Consider the following 25857-nt stretch of genomic DNA (forward strand, 5'->3'; position numbering starts at 1 on the left):
TAAATTCACAGGACAAAGTCTAAGGGTGGAAATGGCAACCTTAGAAATAGTATACATAGGAGAAAATGTAAGAAAAGGCTGGAATATTTATTCAGTTGCAGCAATATGAGTCACATAAATTAAACAAATAAAACTTTTTGGTATGGACATAAAAGGTTGAGAGAAGATCTACCTGGAAGGGGCAGGTCCTCTGAAATAGAAAAGCTTTTCTAGGCTCCCTTGCAGGAGAGCTGATAGGAGAAAATAATAGTGATCTCATGCACATAAATCTTGAAGATATTTAGCAAAAGTTAAAAATGGGAAGAAAACAGCAGCTTAGAGCACAACTTTTAATGCACTGCTTAAGCATGAATTATGCAATATTCAAGATATAGTTGAAATATTGGTAAAATAGTTATGTGTCTTGCGCTGTAGTCCCAAAGAGCTTTGAAGTCTGCACTTTGCTCAGAGAGCTAACATTAAAGATACCTAGACAGAAGCCTTGGGCAAATTGATAAAACCAGGCTTGTTCTTGATATCTAGTATCTGCTTGTATAGATCTTAATATATGGGACTAATAATTTACCTGCTGATTAGATTTTTTGAAAGTGCAGTTGCTAGATTGGATAGTAATAGACATACCTTATTAAAGTTTGGGGGAGGGGGCAACAGACTTGTGGAAGTTTGCATGTGCCTTAGCTGCATTTAAGAGCCCCCTTTCCATGTTCTGTTTATCTTATGTAATACTCTTTTTCTTTTTAAGTGAAAACAGTAGAAATCCAGAATTCATGGTGAATCTAACAACAAGCAAGTCTGCCAAGAAAATGGAAGGGAAACATATTATGGATACAGTTTTTGTTTCTAGTTTTCCAAGAATCTGTTGTAAATGGTAAGTAAAATTTGCATTTTGTATATTATGCAAACCACTCTGATTTCTTTAAGGCACTGTGGAAAGAAACTATTACAGATATTCTTGCTTGAATAGGTGTAAGTTGACAAAATAGTATTTTTTATAATATCATAACTCCTGGTCTGTCTTGTTTCACATCAGCTCAAGAGTTCAATTCTTATTTTGTTGTTGGCTCACTCACAGTGTTCAAAATTAACCCATCTAATTTTGACTGGCAGCCGACCTTTTGTGAGGCAGTGCAGATGTCCAGGCGCCATTGTTTGGTGCCTAACATCTCCCCCTGGCAATACCACGCCAGTCAGTTGGTCTGTGGGGCATCAGGGCACCAAAATACATGCCTCTTTTGCTGCTGTACTGCCCTGCCTGATTGACAGGGTAGCACGGTACCAGAAGACGCATGTGCCGAAACATCCTAGGCAGCAACTCTTGAAGGGTCTCCTTTGCTGCCGAGGAGAGGAGCTGTTTGGGGCAGCCACTCAGAGCTTCATCAGTGCTGCAAATGTGGAGCTGTTCATTTGGCTGCTCCAACTTCTTAAGCAGCTCTAGAAGCTTCTGCACTTCAGCGTGAAGCTTCCTCATTCTGTTCCCTTCTTTCTATTCTCCAATACTGTGGAAGCCAGCTGATTCCCCCTGGCCTTAGAGTCTTCTCCCCACGTTGGAGATGCGGAAGAAGGGGAGGGAGGGGGGAGCTTCACCAGATAGAGAGAGAATAGGAGGAAGGGGAGAGGAGCCGGCAGCAGGAGCTCTCCTGCTGCTGCCTTGTGGGGTGAAAGAGTGACGGGGTTCTTTGGAGCCATGGTGGTGCTGATGCTGAAGTGCAGAAGCTGCCAGAGCTGCTTATGAAGTTGGAGCAGCCAAACAAGCAGCTCCACATTTGTAGCGCTGATGATGCTCTGAACCCAAACGGCTCCTTTCCTTGGCAGCACCCCCAGCACCTCTTGCCGAGGCCATCAGCATCCTGCTGCCACCTTTGCTGCTGTCCCCCACGGCCACCAGGAGCAGCCCTCTGCTGCTGAGGCTCGAGAATCGCTGCCTGAGGTCAGACAAAACCAGACCCAGGCAGCTTCCACCAAGTAAGGAAAAAGGACGAAGCGAGCGGGGAGATCTGCAGGGAAGAAATGTATTTACACATTGTGTTTTGGCACCCACAACCCAGGTTCCAGGTGCCATGTGGCGCCTAGCTTTCCTATCCCAATTTTGAGCACTGCTCACTCAGGGGTCATAATTTATAATAAAGTATGGATCGCTGAAGAATTGATGCTTTTGAATTATGGTGCTGGAGGAGACTCTTGAGAGTCCCATGGACTGAAAGAAGATCAAACCTCTCCATTCTGAAGGAAATCAGCCCTGAGTGCTCACTGGAAGGACAGATCATGAAGCTGAGGCTCCAGTACTTTGGCCACCTCATGAGCAGAGAAGACTCCCTGGAAAAGACCCTGATGTTGGGAAAGATGGAGGGCACAAGGAGAAGGGGGCAACAGAGGACGAGATGGTTGGATAGTGTTTTCGAGGTTACCAGCATGAGTTTGACCAAACTGCGGGAGGCAGTGGAAGACAGAGGTGCCTGGTGTTCTCTGGTCCATGGGGTCATGAAGAGTCGGACATGACTAAACGACTAAACAACAACATGGATCTCAAAATTATCACATGGAATGTGAATGGACTTAACGAAAAAGCAAAGAGAAACAGGGTGGCACATGTTTTAGGGGGGGGAAACATGACATAATATGCCTGCGAGAGGCCCACGTTGCAAAAAAACCATAAAAGCGTTTTATCAAATAAGAGACTGGGACTAGACTTTATCTCTTCTAATAATTTGATAAAAAGTGGTGTAGTAATACATGCAAAGCCTTATTTGGATCCAAAACTACTACCGGAATATAATATGAACTAAAGCTGAAAAGCTTTGAAGAGATAAGAGAACGGATAGTGGATTGGTTCCAATATTATCAACTATTTGAAACATTCAAAATAGATTAAAAAAGGGGTTTGCGACAGAAACATCTAGATTGGAAACAGATTTGGTCAACTCCTAAATGAAAACTCTTTCCAAAATGTACCAACTCCTCCTAGACTGGGAAGTCAGTTGTTTGGAGGATGCTTTGATTCCCTTTCCCTGCACTTGTATCTTCTCTGGGTGGGATTTCAGCAGTCAGATTCTCACACACATTCCGATCCTGAGTTCTCCTGCATTTCTGTCTTGTGCTTCAATCTGTCAGGTACTCATCCCAATTGTGTATATTAAATTTGTTTAATAATTAACTATATTACATTCATTAAAGGTGTATTTAATTATCTCTTTAATAAAATATATTAGTCGTGTATATTAACTAATATTATATTGTCAATACTTTAATTAACGATATGGAAATTTAATTCGGTGCTGGCACACAAATTCTATGTCAATGTACTCTTGCAGCCCACTTGGTCTGAGAGGGTACACCACCCAGGTCTATGGGAAAGAATGGCACGTTGCAAGTCTCGATAAATAGCAATGTCTAGCTGCGGAAATGACATTATTTAGGATAGCGGTGGTATTTCACAAGTCTTAGAGCCAGAGACTAATGTAGCTATCTAGTCATTTCAGCTTAGAATGAGAGACTGGATGCTCAAAGAAATTCCCTCTCACGGGTTTCTACTCCTCACCTTCTGGGGGATTTTTTTCCCCTGGGTGTTGGAGAATGATGTTACTGTGTGTTCCTTCTTAATGAAAAAATGTAGACTTCTACATTTTCTTATCTGTCCTGTGCCTATAAATAGCATTACAGCAGCATAATATTAAATTAATAATGCATTATAGAATTCTGTTGTATTTATTTTACTAGTTTAGAAGATCTAAGCTTAATGCATTTTATATTTTTGATGAGTAAAGTGCTACTACATCTCTCTTTTATCCTTGTAGAAGATGAAGGAGCCTGTATGTTTGCATTTTAAGAACTGGCAACTGGGCTTGTGAATTGTCTAAGGATATCCTTAAATCTGAGAGAGTGGCATTTGGGGATGCAGAAATGGCCAGGGGTGGACAGCTGCTTGGGGCTATAGCCACTACTCTGGAGCTGACTGAGGATGTCAGGGTGTATAATAGGCTTTCCTGGGATGATGGGAAATGCAGGGAATTAAGGAGAGAGAGGTTAGTATGTAGGGTATCCTACAACTTTGTTTTCAGGAGTATTTAATATGTTTGTAAATATGAATAATTTTATTAAAACAAAAAAGGAAATAATTAGTGCAGGAGCTACTAATTACGGAATGTAACTACTTCAGATGATATCAGTACTTGATTAGTGGAATGTGCTTCATGTGTGCCTTTGTATGGGGTCTAGAAGCTGTAGCTAGTGCGCAATGTGGTGGCCAGACTGCTCACTGGAACAGGTTACTGGTAAAATGTTAACTCTTTTGCTGAGAAAACTCCACTGGTTGCTGATTTGCCCAGGGTCAAGGTTCTTGTGTTAAGTCCCAAAGCCCTAAACCAGGCATAAGCAAACTCGGCCCTCCAGATGTTTTGGGACTACAAGTCCCATCAGCCCTAGGTAACAAGACCAGTGGTCAGGGATGGTGGGAGTTCTAGTCCTAAAACATTTGAAGGACCGATTTTGTTTATGCCTGCCCTAAACAGTTTGCCTCCAAAGTACCTTAAGAGCTGCCTGGTTCCTTGGGATCACAGAAATCTTCTGATGGGCCACTTTTGGTGGTCCTCCATGCCCCTGAAGTTCAGCCAGCTTTTAGCAAGAGTGATCCTTTAGTGTGGCAGACCCTGTCCTGTGGAACTCCTTACCTGCTTTCCTTTAGGGTCCTAAAAACTATTTCTCAAACCAGCATTTGGAATTTGATTCCCTCCCCCCAACCAAGTTATATTGACATGGTACTTATATTTTTGCAGATGCTGTTATATTAAGGTTTATGTTATATACTGCCTTGTTCAGGGCCATCTTAAGCATATGGCGTGCCGGGGTGCAAAGATCCGCCTGGCGCCCCCCCCCCCAGGTTGCCCAGAGTTGTTGACCTTTTTTAGGGTGGGCTGGTGAGGCACGCAGAGCTGGCCTGGCCAGCTGCCTTAGCAGCAACAGAGAAGCCCAAGGCAGCAGCAGAGCGGGGGCGGGCACCTGGGGGGGGGGTGCAAGCAGAGCCCAGTGCAACAACAGTCAAACCCGGGGTAGCAGCGGTGGCAGCGACTGAGCGAAGCCAGGTGCCTCGTGTGACCAGCGTGCGCTGGGCAGGCCTCTCAACAGCCCACCTATCCCAGGCGCGCAGGAGGGTGGATCTGGCCGGCTGGCTGCCACAGCACCTCACTTGCCTGCAGCAGAAAAGCTGTGGTTCTCTGACAGGCTCTGCTCCACTTCCCAATCCCCAGACTCTCAGCCTGGAGCAACTGAGAGCCCGCGCCCGGGTGCCCCACACCGCTAGTGCCTATGGGTAAGACGGCCCTGTCCTTGTTATGTTTCCTATGAATGTGTGGTTTATAAATACTTAAATAAAAAAGAAATAAAGCTATTTATTGAAGTAGATATATGCTGAATAGGTTATATTCTTGAAAACCTTTGTGAGCTATTTTAACTTAACTTCCACTGTTCTGTATACAGTGGTACCTCTGGTTACGTACTTAATTCGTTCCAGAGGTCCGTTCTTAACCTGAAACAGTTCTTAACCTGAAGCACCATTTTAGCTAATGGGGCCTCCCGCTGCCGCCGTACCACCAGAGCACGATTTCTGTTCTCATCCTGAAGCAAAGTTCTTAACCCGAGGTATTATTTCTGGGTTAGTGGAGTCTGTAACCTGAAGCGTATGTAACCCGAGGTACCACTGTACATAAATACAGGTGAGGGGATGAAGAGGAGAGCAGGTGCTAGTAAGACTCCTTGCCCTCCCTCCCTCTGTGTTGCCAGAACATGCAAGTGTTGACCAGAGAGAGAGAATGAGAGGGCATGCATGCTTCTGTATCTACTGCTGAGAAAATGCAGCAGAAAACGTGTTCATGTATAAAGTGTATAAAGTGTATAACCAAACAAGGAAGAAGACGCTGATATGAGTTGTTGTGTTAAGTATGTGTACGCTTTCCCAATATTGTCTTGTAACACTGAGTGATGCAATGCATTGGCAGTAAAAGCAAGAAAGAATACCAGTGAAAGGACATAGTATCGTTTTTCTCTTCAGCCCAGAGGAAGAATTCATTCTTGTGCAGTTTCTTCCGCAAACAGATGTTAGTTTCACTGTAGCTTTTCAACTTGTAAATAATTGTGGTCTGTTTGTATTTTGTAATGAATAGTGCAGGGGCTACAGATGGTGTGGAGGCTGCAGCTGTGCAGATGTAGGAAGAGCTGGGATGGCGGGGGGGGGGGGAGCTGGAGGAGTGCACTGGCCTCCTTAGGCAGGAGAGGAGGAAAACAGCTGAGAGAGAAAATTAGCGGGAGTGGGAGAAATAAATTGAACTGAACGGAAATTTAAGTTTTGCTGTGAATAGGAATAATAAGCATTGGTTGTGCTGGATATTGATGAGGTAAGACACTTATCTAGGACTGGAAAAATTGCTATTTAATTGCTAAATAAAAAAAGTCAGAGTGTACTAACATTTCGTTCAGATGTTATGCTGTGAAGTCATGATACTAGTTTCCTAAATGATCTTCTTCTGGGTTTGAGTTCACAAGAAAATGTAGCATGTGACACATTATTCTTGTGTAGCTAGAAACTATGGTACAGTCCAAATAAACAAAATGCACGTCTGGAGAGAATCTTGCATGGAATTTCTGTTACTGTGCTTCCTACTGCTGAAGAGGCAATGAAAACAATGACTTGCCTCTAGCACTGTGGATTCAGCAGAGGCAGCATAGAAAACTGTGACTGTGGGTGGAATTGCTTACTATACTTCTGTATGGATTACAAGGTTTTTTTCCCTTTTTAATATTTTCTTTTTCAAGTTTCAAAATAACAGCATTTTTCTTTTGTTTATACATATCCAATCCAAATTTGCATTTAATGACTCCCTCCACCCCCCTCTGGTTTCCCTTTCCCCCCTTAAATTCTCCTTGCATATGATTATAGCTCTCCAATTAATTTTAAGTTTTCTATAGAATCATTATTTAAGAAACTTTAGCATAGTTTGCTGGGGAGCAATGTGTCTATACTGTATTTCATATCTCAATTTTGCATTCAAGTTTTCCCAAATGGTGCCCTCATTGTGCCATACTACTAGTAAAAACAAGGCCAAAGTATTAATTGGAGACCAAGTAGCACTGTGCTGTTGAGTATCTTTGAGAATACATAAGAGGTAGAATTGTACAAAACTGGCAAGAGTTCAATAACTGTTTTGCAAAGTAGTCAAGTAAGAAAAATGAAATAAAACCGAGAGCAGGGCAGAGTTCTAAAAGATTATCTCTAAATAGAGAATCTGCATAAACCTGAGATTCAGCATAGTTTGAAAGCTAAATCATGGTTTGTAAAGACCACAAACCAATGCAGTTATAACATAACAGATACAGGAGAGAGAGGGGGCCTGGACACGTGGCGTGATCACACAGTATTCTGCACTTGAATTATTGTTGAAGCTGGTGTTGTTGTCTTGAGGTCAAAAGTCCTAAATGAGAAGTGAATATTTAACTACTCTTTCAAGGACAGTTGGTAATCTTTCTTTATTGGAACATGAGATTAGAGGGTTGAAAACAACTCCAAAGAGATATGGCTCTGGATGGTTTTGGCTGCCAGAGCAGTGCAGCCTGTGGATTTAAAAGACCATTCCATAATAAAAATGAGACACACCGTGAATCACCAGAGAATGTTTTTTTTGGGGGGGCGGATCTTGGATTTAAGCATTTTCTTCCTTCTCTCTGTCTGCCCCCACCTTATGGTGGTGAGTTCCTTTACATTTTTTTCCTAATCCTGTACTACCTTTCCCCACTAACAAAAGACTCCTAGCACGAAAAAACTATGAATGGATCTATTTATTTGCTATTTATTTTGTCCCTCCTTGCCTGTTTGTTTATATGTGCAACATTCACACTTCCTTACTGCGGCATGTGCATTCCATTTTCTCTATGTAAAATTATTTGCTTGGACATTTCATAATAATTAATGAGAACTAAACTATTTCGATGGGAAAAACCAATATTTTTCTTATCTGACAGAATGAAAGAGATTTAACATGTCCAACTCCCTAACAGAGTAGCTGGCAGAGTAGCTAGCAGTGCAGTGAGGAAAGATGATCTGGAATACCAATCTGGATAGCTTTAAAAGATTATCAGACAAAGTTATGGGGGATAAGGCTACCAGTGGCTGTTGGGCATGGAGCCTAGTCATCATGGCTATTCTTGAAGGCAGCATGCTTCTGAATATCAGTTGTGAGAAACGGAAGGTGGGTTTTCCCCAGGCATCTGGTTGGCCACTGCAAGAACAAGATGCTGGAACTCTTGAACTGTCAATCCTTTACCAAGAAATGTAAGCGCACACCTACCAGCACTTGTGAGAATGCCAGGCAGTGCAGCAATTCTTGGGGAGGGGAGATGTTTTAAGGGAGATCGGTTATCTCAGATCCCAAGTTATGGTAGCAGTGTTGAGAATTCTGATATCACCTCCAAAATGTTAGTTACATATTTATATGCAATTTAGAGCCCTGTGTGGGTGGGGAAACATCCCCCGTGACATGTTTAAATTTTACTATGTATTTTGTGTTTTTTATATTGTATTTTTATGTTGCGAACTGCCTTGATATTACAAATGAAGAGTGGTGTAAATAAATGAAAAATAAATAATGCTAGTTTACGACTGTGATTGAACTTGCAAACATGAACCCATGACTTGACTAGACTATTTTTTTCCTTTCCCCCAGGCATTTTTTATCTTTTTATTTATTTCCATTTCTAAGAATTATACACCACTTGATTATATATTTTAAAACCCTCAAAGTGGTTTACAGAGAGATAAAACAATAAACTTAATTGTAAAATCAGTTTAAAACAGCCATTTAAAATATTCAAAAAAAATTAAAATGAGCTTTAGTTTGCATTTTTCACATGTATGTTCTGCTGCCTGCCATTTTTCTGCTGCATTGCTATTGTATTGTATTGTATTGTATTGTATTGTATTCAATGGGACACAGGTGGCACTGTGGGTTAAACCACAGAGCCTAGGACTTGCTGATCAGAAGTTCGGCGGTTCGAATCCCCGCGACGGGGTAAGCTCCTGTTGCTCGGTCCCTGCTCCTGCCAACCTAGCAGTTCGAAAGCACCTCAAAGTGCAAGTGGATAAATAGGTACCGTTTCAGCGGGAAGGTAAACGTCATTTCTGTGCGCTGCTCTGGTTCGCCAGAAGCGGCTTAGTCATGCTGGCCACATGACCCGGAAGCTGTACGCAGGTTCCCTTGGCCAGTTAAGCGAGATGAGCACCGCAACCCCAGAGTCGGTCACGACTGGACCTAATGGTCAGGGGCTTTGGTAAGCATTCCATAGGAATGTTGAGTCCATGACTTGCTGTCCTGCTTTTCACTTTTATGAAAAAGCAACATGTGAATACAGTGGTACCTCGGGTTAAGAGGTCCGTTCGTAACCTGATGCACATTCTTAACCTGTTATGCATTGGAAGAGGGGTAGTCTTATACGGCGAGTATATCCCAAACTATATTTTAACTGGAAAAGTTGGGGGTCGTCTTATACACTGGGAAATACGGAAATACGGAAAATATGAACACGGTTTGCACCATTGATGCTATAAGCTACATCCCTGGGTATTTTGAGAGGGAATCATACAAATATGGCAAATAAGTGGCTCATCTTACCTTGCTAAGATATTTGTTTTGCTTTCAGACGCCTAATAAATGCTGAGCGACATACTTTGCTTCACCGAAATGGTGGACACAGAAAGCCAGCTTTGCCCCCTCCTTCCCTTAAAGGATGAGGATCTTGGTAGTCCTTTATCTGAAGAATTCTTACAAGATATGGATTCCATACAAGAGCTCTCACAATCTATAAGTGGGGATAGTTCAGGAGCATTAAGTGTAACAGACTTCCAGTCACTGGGAAATGGAGCTGGGTCTGATGGATCAATAATCACAGGTACGAATGTTATTACCTAGAATGGATTTGATCAGATTTTGTTTTAATGTATGGCAGCAACCTTTTATGTACCCTTATCACACCTAATACAATTTGAAATACTTGGTTTGCTATATTGCTGAAACATGATTTGGGATTTGTGTCATCAGTGTGTCCACCAGTGCCCCCAAGGGACCTGCAAAAGAAACCCACCATGCCCAAGAGACTGTTTGCTCTCGTTGCTCAGCTCTTGCCTCTTCTGTTTAGAACTCCCCGGCGTAAACAGGGGTTGCCAAGATGGGACAGGCACGCTCAGCCATAAACTTGATTGGTAGACACAATGCAGTGTGCTTGTCTATTATTTATTAGAACCCTTTTCTTCCATACTCCACCCACCCATCCTCTATAAGTTCAGCTGCCATCAGAATTCCATATTTTCTCACAGGTTCCTGTCATGCAGTTGGAAAATAGTAATTTCTTTTAATTCACAGATATATATTCTTTTGCTTAAATAGGTGCCTCTCAAATATTTTGAGTTGTCTTGTTTAGCTTCCAAACCTATAGGCTTTCAGTCACCTGAGTTTGCTGTTAGTATTTGCTAACTTTTTTTTTTAACTTTCAGACTCTCTCTCGCCAGCATCCAGTCCCTTGTCTGTGAATTTTTCCACAGTTTCGGGCAGCAAAGATGAACTGCCAAGTGCATCGTTAAATATTGAATGTAGAATATGTGGAGATAAAGCTTCAGGCTACCATTATGGAGTCCATGCTTGTGAAGGTTGTAAGGTACTGTCCACAATATTCTCTGCATAACGATATTCCAGAATAGCAAATCAGTTACTTTAGAGCTGTTGAATAAAAGTTTTTTTAATTTAGAAATTAGTAGTTGGATCTTATTGAGAAGTCCTTTGTGAAGTTAGCAGTCCTAGCTCCATTTACCTGGGAGTAAGCCCCTTTGAATTCAGTAAAGCTAGCTTCTGAGATATGGGGAGAATGTGCTGTAAGTTTCCAAGCATGATTACTTGAAAACAAACTCTATTGACACCCAGGTGCCTTACTTCTAATTAATTTTGCTTCAAAGTATAGTGTGTCATTTTTTTACATGAAGTTTTTTGGTATTACAACTTAAATGTAAAATATGATTTAAGATGGAAACTACCTTTTCCTGTGCAGCAGGGCACATAACTATGTTGTTTTACTATATACAATTCAGTCAGAAAATTACATTACTGAAAATAGTCTGGAATAAGTTTATAACTACTTTGCTCATAAACCAGGCTTTTGTTTGATGTTTTGAGAATGGTTTTATTTGACCATTTTGTAAATTGGACAATAGCTTCAGCTTTAGTAAGACTCTGCATTCCTCAGTTTGTTCATACCTGAGCACAACTGTAATGGGTTTGGGCAGGAATGTGCTTAAGTGTGGATTGAGGGATAGCCTCTGATGCTCTGGGTTATCCTTCTCCAACCTGGTGCACCCTAGAGGTTGTGGACTACAATGTCCTCCTCCTCCTCCTCTTCTTCTTTGGCAATCACTCGTAGCCGAGTAAGATTGTCTTCCATAAACACGGTTTTAACAGTGAGTCCGTAAGTGACTGTGGAGGCCAATTCTAGATCCACACATCCTTCCACAGTGGGGACATTGGTTTCCAGGCGGGAGTTGATCATGGTGTGGATTTGCAAGGCGTGCCTCCCTCTTAGCGTGTTTCTCCCTTACATACTGAGTTTGAGTGTCTTCAAAGCCCATGACACCTTTGGTAAAGGCTGTTCTCCAACTGGAGCACTCGCAGGCCAGTGTTTCCCAGTTGTCAGTGTTTATACTACATTATTTTAGATTTGCCTTGAGAGAGTCTTTACACCTCTTTTGTTGACCACCAGCATTACGCTTTCCATTTTGAAGTTCAGAATAGAGTAGTTGCTTTGGAAGACGATCATCAGGCATCTGCACAACATGATCCGTTCAACAAAGTTGATGTTGAAGAATCATTGCTTCAACACTGGTGATCTTTGCTTCTTCCAGTATGCTGATATAAGTTCGCCTGTCTTCCCAAGTGATGTGTAAAATTTTTCTGAGAAACCACTGATGGAATCTTTCGAGGAGTTGGAGATGGCATTTATAAGTGGTCCATGTTTCACAAGCATATAGTAAGGTTGGCAGCACAATAGCTTTGTAAACAAGCATTTTGGTTTCCTTGTGAATCTCAAACACTCTGCCCTTCAATTGGGAGAAAGGCGCACTCGCAGAGCTCAGGCGATACCCTTGTGGAAAGATAGGTCGGAGAAGTGATCAACATTTTCCAATGTTACACCATTGAGTTGGATTTGTGGCACTGCAGAGGGGTTATTTTGTACTTGCTGGTGCAGCACTTTGATTTTTTTGGATGTTGAGTGATAGGCCAAGCTTTTTGTAAGCTTTTGCAAAGATATTTAGGATGGTGTGGAGGTTCATCCTCTGAGCGTGCACACACTACATTGTCATCAGCATACTGAAGTTCTATGATGGAAGTTACGGTAGCCATACTCTTTGCTTTCAGCCTGCTCAGATTGAAGAGCTTTCCATCTGTTCGATATATGATTTCTACTTCGGTGGGGAGTTTCCCTTTGACAAAGTGTAGGATCATGGCAATGAAAATAATGGAGTTGGGGCAATAACACAACCCTGTTTAACACCTGATCCCACTGTGAATGGTGCACTTTGAGAGCCATTGTTATCTGCGATTGTTGCTGTCATATTATCATGGAGGAGCCGAATGATGTTTACAAATTTATCTGGGCACCCAACTTTCAGAAGGACAGTCCACAGGGCATTACGATCTACAGTGTTGAAAGCCTTAGTCAGGTCAATAAACGGCATATACAGGGGTTGGTTTTGCTCTCTGCATTTTTCTTGAAGCTGTCGAGCAGTGTAAATCGTGTCCACTGTCCCCCTAGAAGGCTGAAAACCATTTTGGGATTCAGGAAGGGTTGCCTCGGATATTGTTAAGAGATGGTTTGCTAAGATCCTTGCAAGAATTTTGCCAGCTGCAGATAATAGAAAGATGCCTTGATAGTTTCCACAATCAGTTCTGTCACCTTTTTAAAAAGAGATTGATAATTTTGGCATCCCAAAAGTTTGCTGGGATTTCTTCTCTTTCCCAGATTTTTTTGATGAGCTTGTGAAGTTGTTGTGTAAGTTCAATTCTGCCCACTTTGAAGATTTCAGCCAATAGTTTGTTCACAGGCTGCAATAATTGATGTTTTTAGCTTGGTCCAGTGTTCCTCGATGTTATCAGGGAATTCTGAATGCAGATGGCCCTTAAGAGTTGTTTTGAAGCAATCCCACTTAATGGGATCTTGAAGCACTTGAGTGTTCATTTTGCACCTTGGATTTCTTCCGTGTAGCCTGCATTGAGGTATAATTTTGATAACCATCATGGAGCGTATTAGTTGGTGATCTGTCCAGCAGTCGTCGGTGCTCATCATAGCCCTGGTAAGGAGCACATCATGGCGATCTTTAGCACGGACAATAACATAGTCTAAGACAGTGGTTCTTAACCTGTGGGTCCCCAGATGTTGTTGGACTACAACTCCCATCATCCCTGAGCTCTGGCCTTGCTAGCTAGGGGTGATGGGAGTTGTAGTTCAACAACATCTGGGGACCCACAGGTTGAGAAAGGCTGGTCTAAGAGGTGTCATCATACCTCCATCATATGTCCATCATACCTGACCATTGGCTAGGCTGGCTGGGGCTCATGGAAATGTAGTCCAGAATCTGAAGGGCACCAGGTTGGGGAAGGCTTCTTGGGGAGGCTGGCTTTAGCATACAATACATTATGAAATGAGTATCATAATGCTTTTACTGACAGATAATTGAGAGATTTGTTCTGGGGCAAAATAAGGATTCATATAGTAGCAAAGCGAGCTAAAGAACTGGAAATTAAGAAAAATGGGAAGTGGCTATGAAAAATGCCATATAAAGAATTATTGGTACACATGCCTCATGCCATCTATTCTAACACTATGCTATTAACTCAAAATATCTCATGTGACTTGTTATGTTCAGAGCTCCATAAACTTGGGCAGACCTTGGTAACCAAGGCAAAACTTGTAATTGAGATCCTGCTGGAACAGATTTATGCATATCTACTCAGAAACAAGTCTCACTGTGTTCAGTGGGGCTTACTTATAAGTAAGTGTGCTTTGGACTGCAGGTATGCATAAATTTGGGCTGTTGGCCCCTGACCTCTTGCTGTATCTTCCATACAATATTAGGGCCCATTGCCTGCTTCCCTCCTCTGCCTTCCAAGTCTGTAGCTGGAGACAGGCTGGCAGGGTTTCCACAACCTACACTAGGCATTGGAGGAGCTTGGAAAACCAGGTTAACTGTGGGAATAGTTTCTGCCATGCTTTTAACTCTGAGAATAGTGTTAGAGGAGGGGAGCAGGATCTTGTCTAGTGGCACCATGCAGCCCAAACAGCCACTCCTGCTTTCCCCTCTGGGACTTGTTTTGCTGGTTGGCTGGGTGTGGAAACACTTGGCCTGCCTCTGCTGCTTGCCATTCATATGGCAGAGGCACTCCTGCCCACAGCTTTGCTCAAACTTCTGCCTCCACCTTTCTCCTTAGAAAAGGAATGCTTTGGCTAATATTGGCAGGGGTGACAGAGGCTTTTGGAGTGCACGGGTCTCCCACCAGCCAAACAGCAGCTCCTTTCTAGCTTTGAGCTGGAGAGGTGGGTGGGAATCATTTCTCATAATTGCATCTCTAAAACTCGGTACAGCTGTGTGGGATGTTTCACCACCTTCGCTTCATCCAACTTGCCTTTGGGGAGTTGGCAGAGCTGCAGAAGGTTGTTGAATAAGATTTGCATTAATTGTGTTGGAATTTACCTGTGTAAAGTTGGAAGTCTGTTTTCTGATAAGACACAATAATTTAGGTTTTGTCTTGATTCAGAATGTCTTGATTCTGTAAAAGCTTCAAATATCCCAATTATTTCATGTAATCTAAGCAAATAATTTGACTGGTGGTGTAATTTAGTGGACAGTTTGTTTGGAATTTAAGATTGGATTGAAATTGCTAGATTCCTATTCTAATAAGGGCTAGAGATACAGTGGTGCCTCGCAAGACGAAAATAATCCGTTCCGCGATTCTCTTCGTCTAGCGGTTTTTTCGTCTAGCGAAGCAAGCCCATTGACAGCTTAGCGGATTAGCGCTACAGCTGTCAAGCGGCTTCCAGCGATCAGCTGTTAAGCGGCTTATCAGCGGAACAGCTGATAAGCGGCTTAGCGGCTTAAGAAAAGGGCGAAAAAAGCGAAAAAAAACCGCGGGGGGATGCAAGATTTTTTTCGTCTTGCGAAGCAACGCCATAGGGGAATTCGTTTTACGAAGCGCCTCCAAAACGGAAAACCCTTTCGTCTAGCGGGTTTTTCGTCTTGCGAGGCGTTCGTCTTGCGGGGCACCACTGTAGTTTAAGAGAACTGAATGTGGTTTGAGAGAGTTATCCCTGCTCAAAATGTGTACACACATTTTTGTCCAGCTGAGGCTTCCATTGACTCTATCTATCTAAAATTTTTAAAGCCCTGGCAAAACCAGAAATGATGGTAGGAATAATAAAAACAAAGAGTCCTTTGGCACCTTAAAGACTAATACCTACATTGGTTCATAAGTTTTTATAGACTACTGTACAGTCTACTTCATCAGATGTACAAAGTATTATCCTGAGTAGCAGATATGTCGGAAGGAAATGAAATGCAAAAATGTATGGATGCTAATAATGGTCTTATAAACAGGGATCATACACAAAGGAACATAATTTATAGCACAGACATCCTTATACTACTAAACCAGTTACCATGTAAATTATCCTTTAGGTAAGGTATTGAACAGATCCACTGAAAACATTCACACCCTGAGTATATATGAGATGGGGGGAATTAAGAGCCTGAAAATCTGGCTCTTATGTCCGTGATAGCCATAGGTTCATCAGAGCAAGGAGGAGTTTCACAATGGTGTATTATGTGTAAATTAATATTTTACATAAAATTTGCTACTATTACTCTTAACATCTACATACTGTATAGCTGAATGGGGGGTGTGTGTATAGAACGGTCCTGGACATTTTTACTTGGAAGTAAGTCCTACTGTCTTGAAGTGTTTTCTCATAAAAAACAGGTTTAGGTTTAGGATTGTAATGCATTTCAAATATAAGAAGCTTTTATTATATGCTAATGTCTGGTCTTTAAACTTTTCACAGGGCTTTTTTAGGCGAACAATCAGACTAAAACTTATATACGACAAGTGTGATCGCAACTGCAAAATTCAGAAAAAGAATCGAAATAAATGTCAGCACTGCCGTTTTCAAAAGTGCCTTTCAGTTGGAATGTCTCATAATGGTAGGTAAGAGTGACCATAATTTTTGTTTTACTTCAACAAAAAAATAAGTTGGACAATGATTCTACATGGATAGCTGGTACGGCATCTTATGCAGATACAGGACTGAAGCAAACATGGTTTGGATTCATATGTTCCCATCCAGATATGGAATACATTTTCTGCTCATGCAAATATTGTTCTGTATCTTGTCCTAGAAAAGTCAAATCCAAAGTTGATGGTCTACTTGCACAAACAGAAACATGAGAACTGCTATAGGAACCAACTAAGTATAACACTGCATGAATGAAAACAAAAAAAATTCCTTCCAGTAGCACCTTAAAGACCAACTAAGTTAGTTCTTGGTATGAGCTTTCGTGTGCATGCACACTTCTTCAGATACACAGTGTGCATGCACACGAAAGCTCGTACCAAGAACTAACTTAGTTGGTCTTTAAGGTGCTACTGGAAGGAATTTTTTTTGTTTTGACTATGGCAGACCAACACGGCTACCTATCTGTAACTGCATGAATGTTTGCACAAGCATTTATTGAATGCTAAGTCCCTTCTGTTCTCCAGTCTTCAGATCTAGTTTGATGTCAGAAGGTGAAGAAACACAGAATTGTTATGAGCAATTCCAGATATTGCGAGGTAGCAAAGGGAAAAGAATGGAATCATCATAGAGTTAGAAGGGACCCCAAGGATCATCTAGCCGAACCCCCTGCAATGCAGGAATCTCATCTAAAGCATCCAAGACAGATGGCCATCTAACCTGTGCTTAAAAACCTCCAAGGAAGGAGAGTCCACAACCTCCCATTGGAGTTCATTCCATGGTTGAACAGCTCTTACTTTCAAAAAGTTATTTCTGATGTTTAGTCAGAATATCATTTCTTGTAACTTAAAACCACTGGTTCGAGTCCTACCCTCCAGAGCAGAAGAAAACAAGCTAGCTCCATCTTCCATGTGACAGCCCTTTAGATATTTGAAGATGGCTATCATATCTCATCTAAGCCTCCTCTTTTCCAGGCTAAACATACTCAGCTCCTTCAACCGTTCCTCTTAAGGCATGGTCTCCAGACCCTTAATTGTCTTGGTTGCTTTCCTCTGCACACATTCCAACTTAAACTGTGGTGCCCTTTTTCCAGGATGATGAGGAACCATTAATGAGTATTCTTTGGGTTCAGTCAGTCAACCAGCTACAAATCCACTTAACAGTTACCTCATCCAACCCACATTTTGCCAGTTTCATCACAAAGAATACCATGGGGGGCTTCATCAAAAACCTTCCTGAAATCAAGATACACTATGTGCACACCATTCCTCTGATCCACCAAGCTTGTAACTCCATTAAAAAAAGAGAGATTTGTCTGACATGACTTGTTTTTGAGAAACCCTTGCTAGGTCTTAGTAATCACATCATCCTTTTCTAAATGCTCACAGGCCGACCATTTGATTATCTATTCTAGGACCTTTCCTGGTATTGAAGTCCACTGGTCGGTAGTTACCTGCATCCTTTCCCCCCACATTTTTGAAAATGGGGACACCATTTGCCCACCTCAAGTACCCTTCGTACCCTTGGATGCACCTTATCAGGCCCTGGAGATTGGAATTCATTTAAAGCAGCTTGGTGTTCCCTTACCACCTCTTTTCCTATCTTGGGCTACAAGCCTCAGTTTCAAACTATTGATGTATTGAACACTGTAGTTAAAATTCATTCACAAATTTCAGTGTAAAATTGCTACAATAGGACACAGAACGTTGCTAGGTCTGAATCTGAAGGTGCACCATTCTGAGATAACACCAATGACTGAATCAATGTTAGGTTCTGCTTCAGTTGTTGCACTCTTTGTGTGCTGTTGGTGCAGATGGGAATTCAGTTTAGGGAGGGACTACTGGTGGCTGCTATATTGGACTGTGGTCTGGTTGGTGATAAGGTAAAAGGTAAAGGTACCCCTGCCCGTTCGGGCCAGTCTTGCCAGACTCTAGGGTTGTGCGCTCATCTCACTCTATAGGCCGGGAGCCAGCGCTGTCCACAGACACTTCCGGGTCACGTGGCCAGCGCAGCACACGGAACGCCGTTTACCTTCCCGCTGGTAAGCGGTCCCTATTTATCTACTTGCACCTGGGGGTGCTTTCGAACTGCTAGGTTGGCAGGCGCTGGGACTGAACGACAGGAGCACACCCCGCCGCGGGGATTCGAACCGCCGACGATGCAATCGGCAAGTCCTAGGCACTGAGGTTTTACCCACAGTGCCACCCACGTCCCTCCACTGGTTGGTGATACACAACTCAAATAAGCCACTTCTTGGTTTTTATTAATATAAGAAATATGTTTTTGATGCATTTATCTGTGGGAAGTGTTTGTATTGCAGTTTTAATGCAGTGTGTGGGAACTCACTACATTAACACTCTATTTCTTTCTCTACTTCAAATTGCACCCTCTTCTTCTCACTATACCACACATCACTCTGCGCCTCATTGTTGCCCCTTTTTCTTTCCCTTCTCTACAGGTTTCTCCAAAGCCTCATCTTTCTCCCATCCATTTATTCTGTCTCTGTTTTTGCAGTGTTTCTTTCCTCTTCACACACCTTCTCTAAACCTTCTTTCTCAGTTTAGCTGCAGCTTTCCAGCAATTCACATAATTAAGGAGTTGTGGGTTAGCTACCCACAAAGGCTGTAAAAACTGTGGCACTGCTACCATGTGCTTCTTAGTAAAAGGAGATGATGCGTTGATGCAGTCATTCTCCCACTTCTGATGGACTTGAGTAGACCTTCCCCAAAAAGATGTGGGAACGAGCAGACCCGGTATCTTGAATTCTTTATGGGGTCACAAATAGATAGGAATGGGGTCTCAGCCTGTGGGGCTAGTTTACTCCTTGTGCTGCTGTTGCTAGGATCGTGGTAAGCTAGTATTTGAGCTTAAGATCAGGCTTACAACTGGAGAACAAATGTTTGTGCTGTTCCACTTTAAATGCATGTTTTCTCCTCAGCAATTCGATTTGGACGGATGCCAAGGTCAGAGAAGGCAAAGTTGAAAGCTGAAATTCTAACAGGTGATCATTGTATAGAAAATTCTGAAATCGCAGATCTTAAATCACTCGCCAAGAGAATTTATGAAGCATATTTGAAAAACTTTAATATGAACAAGGTCAAAGCCAGACTCATACTTGCAGGAAAAACCAACAACAATCCAGTAAGTATTTGCCATCATAAAGTTTAAAAATCGCAAACTAAGCAAATGGTGAGCTAATGTGTATGTAAGACAAGTAAAAGCACTTCTAAGAACTGCGGATGGAACCTGCTGTATTAGAAGAAGCATCTTCCATTCTCTCTCTCAGGAGGAGGTGCTTATTTGGTGACATGCATTATGGAAATTTCTTCAAAGTATATTAGTTTATTTCAGTGCAAATTTATGTAGATTTTAATGACTAATTGCTTGATCTGTTAAAACGTTTGTATGACCAAAATTTATTTTAATCTGGAGGCAGCCTTATTATTATCATTTGTTTATTTTGAGGATATGTACCCCACCTTTAACAAGTTTTCTGGACAGTTTACATAAAGTTAAAAAGACAGTAAAACAAATAAAAGCAGAAAGATAAAAATTGCACAATATAAAAGATCAGCATGAAAGTAATACTTAAAGAGGGTGTGCTCTGGATACTTTTGTAAATGGCGAGTTAAACCCACACCAATCGTTCTGAGCAGCTTGTGACGAAAGCTTTCCTAAGGACTAGAACTTCGTAACTTCTGGCATTTTGAAGTAGTGTTGCTAGGCAGTTGACTATCACGTATGTAGCCATTTTCATAGAAGTATATAGCTGAACTGGGCAGTCTCATACCACGTAACCTCTTCAACTGCTTTTAAGCAAATGAAAAAGAAATAAAGGATATGGGGCTTTAATTATAGGAACACACACACCCCTTGTCGTGTTGCCCATAGATGAGTATGAAAAGTTGCAGCCTGTATGCTGAAATGGTCCCTTTTACTTTTGAGCCTGTTGTTCTGTGTGGTAGCCATACTAGGCTAGATGGTTTTGTGTTGAAGGTGAGAGGGACAGAAGGAAAGGGAGGTGGAAGAGATAAATTGGAGATATGTGAAACTTTATCTGCTTGGCACCAGGAAACACAGATTTTTTCCTCACAAGTCCAACAGGATTTAGAAGTGCTTATCTTTTGGTTGGATCTTGCCCTGAAGGTGGTTTCTCCTGCTCCCCCTCTTTTAGAGGATGTAAGTCGTAAACGAATCCACTAAAAATACTAATGGCATAATCCAGCCAAAGTTAAACATCCTTCAACCTCATTCATTTCAAGTCAAGCGTGCTAAATTTACACTGGACAGTTCCTAAAGCATATTTGGCTGTGGGGGGGGGGAGATCCACTGGGGTGTGTTTGTGGGGGCAGGGGTGGTGCATGAGAGAGCGGGGAGAGATTACTGAATGAACTTCTTTGACTGCATTGGGAAATGATTAACTGGGTTTTAGAAACGACTAAGCTTTCAATACCTTAGTTCTCCAGCAAAAGCAGCAAAGTTTTACAACATCTAGTTTAAAATGGTCTGAAATGGCCTTACCAATTTCTCTAATTGTATTTACATCAAACGCAAAAAAATGAACACAGGATTGAAAAGAAAATTGGGATTATTTCACCACTTAAAGGTGGTATGTCTATTTGAATCAGTAGGGAGCTCTTCCGCCCTCATTGCAGTAAAGATTATATTATTTTAAGATCACATGTAACTGTGAAAGTATTCAGGCAATGTATGCGTATAATAAATTGCTCAGTATTCCACGACTTCTTCTTACAATTCCTGGTGGTGCATAGTAACCTGATTTTGAATGGGCAATTTTCAAAAGTAAGTTGTAATTTTGCCAGAGTTGCTAGAGTGTCGAAGAAAGAAAAATGTGTTGTGGGTTTTTTTAATCCACATGAATAGTCCTAATAATGTGGGTTTTCCAGAATAAACTGAATTGGAGTCTTTACCACACTGAATTGAAATATTTGGTTGATGGGTGCAATTCTATCCAGGATTACTCAGCAACAAATTCAATTAATGGCAATGGGACTTGGTTCCAGATAAATGGGCATCGGATTGTAGTTACATTTTGCAATCCTGTACTTGCCTTATGCTAGGTGTGCTGATACACCTCTATTGAAGCAGCCTCCAAATCCTATGTCCATGTAGTCAGGAGCAGGGAAGTACAACATCAGGAGAAATAAGGACATCAAACCAAATGCCCACAGCATCTGCAGAAATATTGCCACAGTCTGGACTGTGGCAGTGACAACATCCACATGACACACAGGCAGCCAATGAACCTGTACACCCTGCAAGACACACCCTGCATCGCAACACACACAGTAGTGGAAAAGCACCCTCACTCCAGCAGGCCTCAGTGGCACAGTTAGCAGTGCAATAGCCAAGTGCTTTAAGACCCGCACTACCAGATGGTACTTCCAGGAGGCTGGAGAAGAGACTTGCCATCATTGCTCTCCCCAACGCTTACCTTGTGTTGCTGTCAGCCTCCTCTGGAGGAGAGGTGGGGGAGCCAGCTGTATGCCATCTGCCCCTCCCTCTGAGCTGCATTTAAGGCAGGCTCCTGGGAGTGCAGAATCTTTATTGGCAGTTAACCTTTGTTTTGCTTTGTACCTATTCAATGTACCTATTCAACAACCTAGATGGTTGCTGTTACTTATATTGAATTTATTCTGTGTTTGCCAAATTGTTTTGTCGTTTTTGAATTTTCTGGCATGTTCTGTATTTTGTATATTCATATTTCTAATACTCTGTATTTGTTTTGAAAGTTTGCTCTAAGCCACTTTAGGCATTGTGGAAAAGCAGCACATGAGTGAACTCAGCCAGTGACTCTAGTACTGCCTGTTCAAAGGCATTCCTCCAAACAGAGGCAAAGGTGCTAACATAATTTTCTGGGCAAAGTGCACTGCAGATCAGATCCTCTACCCTCCCCTCAAAAAAGGAAAATGTTGACAGCTATGTTACCAGGTTAGGGGACATATTGTCCCCATCTTTTTCCTTTGGTAAATATCAAACTGGTAGGAAACCTTTTTTATATGAAGGACCATTGACCCACAGAAAAGATAAATTGAGGCACACACAGAAGTAAAAAGCTATCTGATTGGCAGGATGTCAGCAAGCACAGCTTTTTCGTAGTTGTACTTCCACGCTAGCAAAAACTTTTGTATTTTTGCTTGCCGCAAATATAGTGCCTCTTCTGTTGTCGGTGCTTAAGGCACAAGAGCCCTGCTCTCTCACCATGCCAGTCCTAAACTATAGAAAGATCTCAGGTGCATTATATAACGGTTGTTACTGTGGGTCTGTCATGTAAGGCTGGATACATTTCAAGATAAGGCGTGATATATTAGATGGAGGTGGTGTCAGAGTCAGTATTAAATGGTTAAATGCAAAAGGTATATACTGTAAGAACATTGGCTGTGATCACTTTTTAAATATCCCAATGACAATAGCAGTGTTGTCAACACAGATCAAACAAGCACCCTTTCCTTTTCTTTTTTGAGCAAAAAGGATTTGACCCTTTGACATTAATATGCTCATTTAGGTGTTTATACCAGCACCAGCAGCCTGTGCACCCAAACCCCCTATTTTTTCTGATAGGCAGGGGAACTTTTTCCAACCTCAACCATTATCATGATCTTTATAGACTTTTTCTTTTTGATTTTTATATATTTTAAAAAAATATAAAACACCCTAATATTTTAAATTGTTTTCATAGGGAAATAAATGCATGTGCGAGACCCCCAACCAAACTTGTGTGATATCTCCATGTGCTCCTGCTCCCTTCCCCACACTAGTTGTCTTGTTTCCTCCTCCCTCAAGACCCAATACAATCATTTTTTTTCATTGACTATTTTGAATGCTGCTTGTGCAATGAACAGGTGGCTTGGCTGACAAGCCCCTCACTGAAGGTGCTTTGAGTGCCTTCTCCTACGCATGGATAACTCTTCCTCTACCCCTCCTTGTGTGCAGTCGCCTGATCTTCGGATTCACCCATGCTCACAGATGTCTCCCTCTTGCTTGTGGGTGTGGGCATTTTGCTTACAAAGCCATTAGCTTGTGCCTTCCATCTGCGGCTCTCTGCCTTCTGAGAATATGCCCCTGTGGGGTTGGGATGCCATTGTGAGATGTGGTACCCAAGGCTGTGGGTTCCAAACCATTGTCTTAAAGCTTACTACCTTAGGCTGTGAGACTTAACTATACAAGCAAATCCACATCTGGCAAATGCTTCTGGTGGTGTCATCTTAGTGTATTCATCACCTCTTTCAAAATGCTGAATGTTCTTGAACAATTTATTACATTGGTGGATCCCATCTTCCATTAAGCCTGGTTCTGAAGACACACCTTCAGTAGGGGCTTTGATTATATTTGTCTTGTTCCTCTTAATATCTTAGTATATTCCATTGCTATTAGGATATTTGTAAATAGTTAACATATTTACTTTTACTATCTCTTTGTAGCCATTTGTTATACATGATATGGATACGTTGTGTATGGCAGAGAAGACACTGGTGGCAAAACTGGTAGCCAATGGAATACAAAACAAGGAGGCAGAAGTTCGAATTTTCCACTGCTGCCAATGTACCTCCGTCGAAGCTGTAACAGAACTTACAGAATTTGCCAAATCCATCCCTGGCTTCTCTAACCTAGACTTGAATGACCAGGTGACACTATTAAAATACGGAGTTTATGAAGCCATTTTTGCCACATTAGCCTCTGTAATGAACAAAGATGGAATGCTGGTAGCCTACGGAAATGGTTTTATAACTCGAGAATTCCTCAAAAGTTTAAGGAAGCCATTTTGTGATATCATGGAACCGAAGTTTGATTTTGCAATGAAATTCAATGCATTGGAGTTAGATGACAGTGATATAGCTCTTTTTGTGGCTGCTATAATTTGTTGCGGAGGTAAGACTTAAAGCTTCTATACCTATGTATTCTAATTAGTGATTATCTCCATTTATACTACCTCCCCACCTTTCTACAATAGTATTCAGGGCAGCTAACAATAGCAATAAAGCAATTATTTAAGCAAGTAAGATAAAGAATATAACAGTAGATTTTGGGTGGTTGAGAAACAGATGGAAAGATTGGAATATTTATTGCTTTATACTGTGCAGAATGAATGATTAGCTGCTGTTCCTCATGGACCTCATATGAATTTTACCTTTCCCTGTTTCTAGTAATTTCCTTTCATAAGTTGTTTGAGTTGGTTGAGAGCAGAAATGGACAAAAGGATAGCAAAACAGTTTAACAGATCAAAAACATGTTTTTGTCTGTTTAAAAGCTGCTTTCTGTTTATATTGGTCTCGTGGTTTGTGGCTGTATGAGGATTTGAAGTGGGTTTTCCCTAGTCTAGCAGTCTTAAAAACCCTACTACTGTACTCTCATTCTTGCAGTTAACATTAAGGAGAGGGTCTTTTAGTGGGTCTTTCAGTAAGGTCTTAAGCAAATATAATTTATGGTCACAGATTAACTCTTCTACAATAACTTGATGTGCTTTTTTTTGTTTTGGTGCACAGATCGCCCTGGCCTTGTAAACATAAGACACATTGAAAAGATGCAGGAGAGCATTGTGCATGTACTAAAACTTCACTTGCAGAACAACCATCCTGATGACATCTTCCTTTTCCCAAAGCTGCTACAGAAAATGGCTGACCTCCGACAGCTAGTCACGGAACATGCTCAGCTTGTTCAGATTATCAAAAAGACTGAATCTGACGCACACTTACACCCTTTACTGCAAGAAATCTACAAGGATATGTACTAAGGCTGTTTTTTGTCATGTTTTGTTTTTTGTTTTGTATGACGTGAAAATACAAAAGCAATAGATGGGAGCAAACTACCGTGCACAGTTCTCTCTGTTGTGCTTTTATTTCAAAGCATTATTGAGCTAAAAGGTAGGTAACTGTAATATCATATTTTTCTTGCCAGGAGTTATTTTTAAGTACTTAAGAGAAACTGTATAGTATGTATAAAAAATGGCAATAAGCTGTGATTGACTTGAAATTTGGGCAACAGTGGTAATATCATTTATAGTACATCTGAACTTACTAACAACATACACTTCTTCTGAAGTTTCTGCACTTTTAAGCCTTTCTCCCATCATCTTCATTACTGTAAGAAAGCTAGGAGTTTTGGCCAGGATCCAAAAGCTTTTATGTGATGTCCATTAAAGCTTTAACAGTGTTTCTCCAACAGCAGTCCTCCGTGCTTTGTGGTGAGTTGCATTTTGAAACTCAAAGGTGTTTCAAAAGCAGATTGGGATTTGACATGGTGGGGTCAGAGAAGTCTGCCATTGAAATAAGTCATATGCTGCTGGTCATACCCTATCCCTTAAATCAGGGGTAGCCAATAGTGTATTCTCCAGATGTTGTGGACTACATCTCCCATGAGCCCCAGCCAGCATGACCAAAAGTCAGAGGTAATGTGAATTGTGGTCCACAATCCACCTGGCCTAGCGGGCGAGGCCCACACTCACCCAGCCCTACTGAAGAGCCTCCTCATGAGGCCAGAGGAACATCGCCCGGCTATTGTTTTATTATTTATTGATTTAATATGCTGTACTTTGAG

At 41.6% G+C, this 25857-nt stretch overlaps 1 protein-coding gene across 1 annotated transcript; it reads left to right on the forward strand.

Annotated features, from left to right (window-relative positions):
- Positions 1-721: 721 nt before the first annotated feature.
- On the forward strand, positions 722-25482 carry PPARA (peroxisome proliferator activated receptor alpha). The gene is made up of 7 exons (XM_081913342.1): positions 722-868; positions 9679-9927; positions 10529-10689; positions 16135-16273; positions 19241-19443; positions 23745-24192; positions 24807-25482. Exons 2-7 carry the CDS (start codon positions 9690-9692, stop codon positions 25052-25054), a joined length of 1437 nt encoding a protein of 478 aa, XP_081769468.1. The 5' UTR covers positions 722-868; positions 9679-9689; the 3' UTR covers positions 25055-25482.
- The last annotated feature ends 375 nt before the right edge of the window (positions 25483-25857 follow it).

Source organism: Podarcis melisellensis, assembly GCF_964234715.1.
Source record: "Podarcis melisellensis genome assembly, chromosome: 5".
Lineage (NCBI taxonomy): Eukaryota > Metazoa > Chordata > Lepidosauria > Squamata > Lacertidae > Podarcis > Podarcis melisellensis.

Bases quoted from the DNA above. Each gene is read 5' to 3' on its own strand.
- PPARA (XM_081913342.1), top strand. From the start codon at position 9,690: ATGCTGAGCGACATACTTTGCTTCACCGAAATGGTGGACACAGAAAGC. The intron at 16,274-19,240 runs GTAGGTAAGAGT...TTTTCTCCTCAG, and splicing joins AGTTGGAATGTCTCATAATG to CAATTCGATTTGGACGGATG. The intron at 19,444-23,744 runs GTAAGTATTTGC...ATCTCTTTGTAG, and splicing joins GAAAAACCAACAACAATCCA to CCATTTGTTATACATGATAT.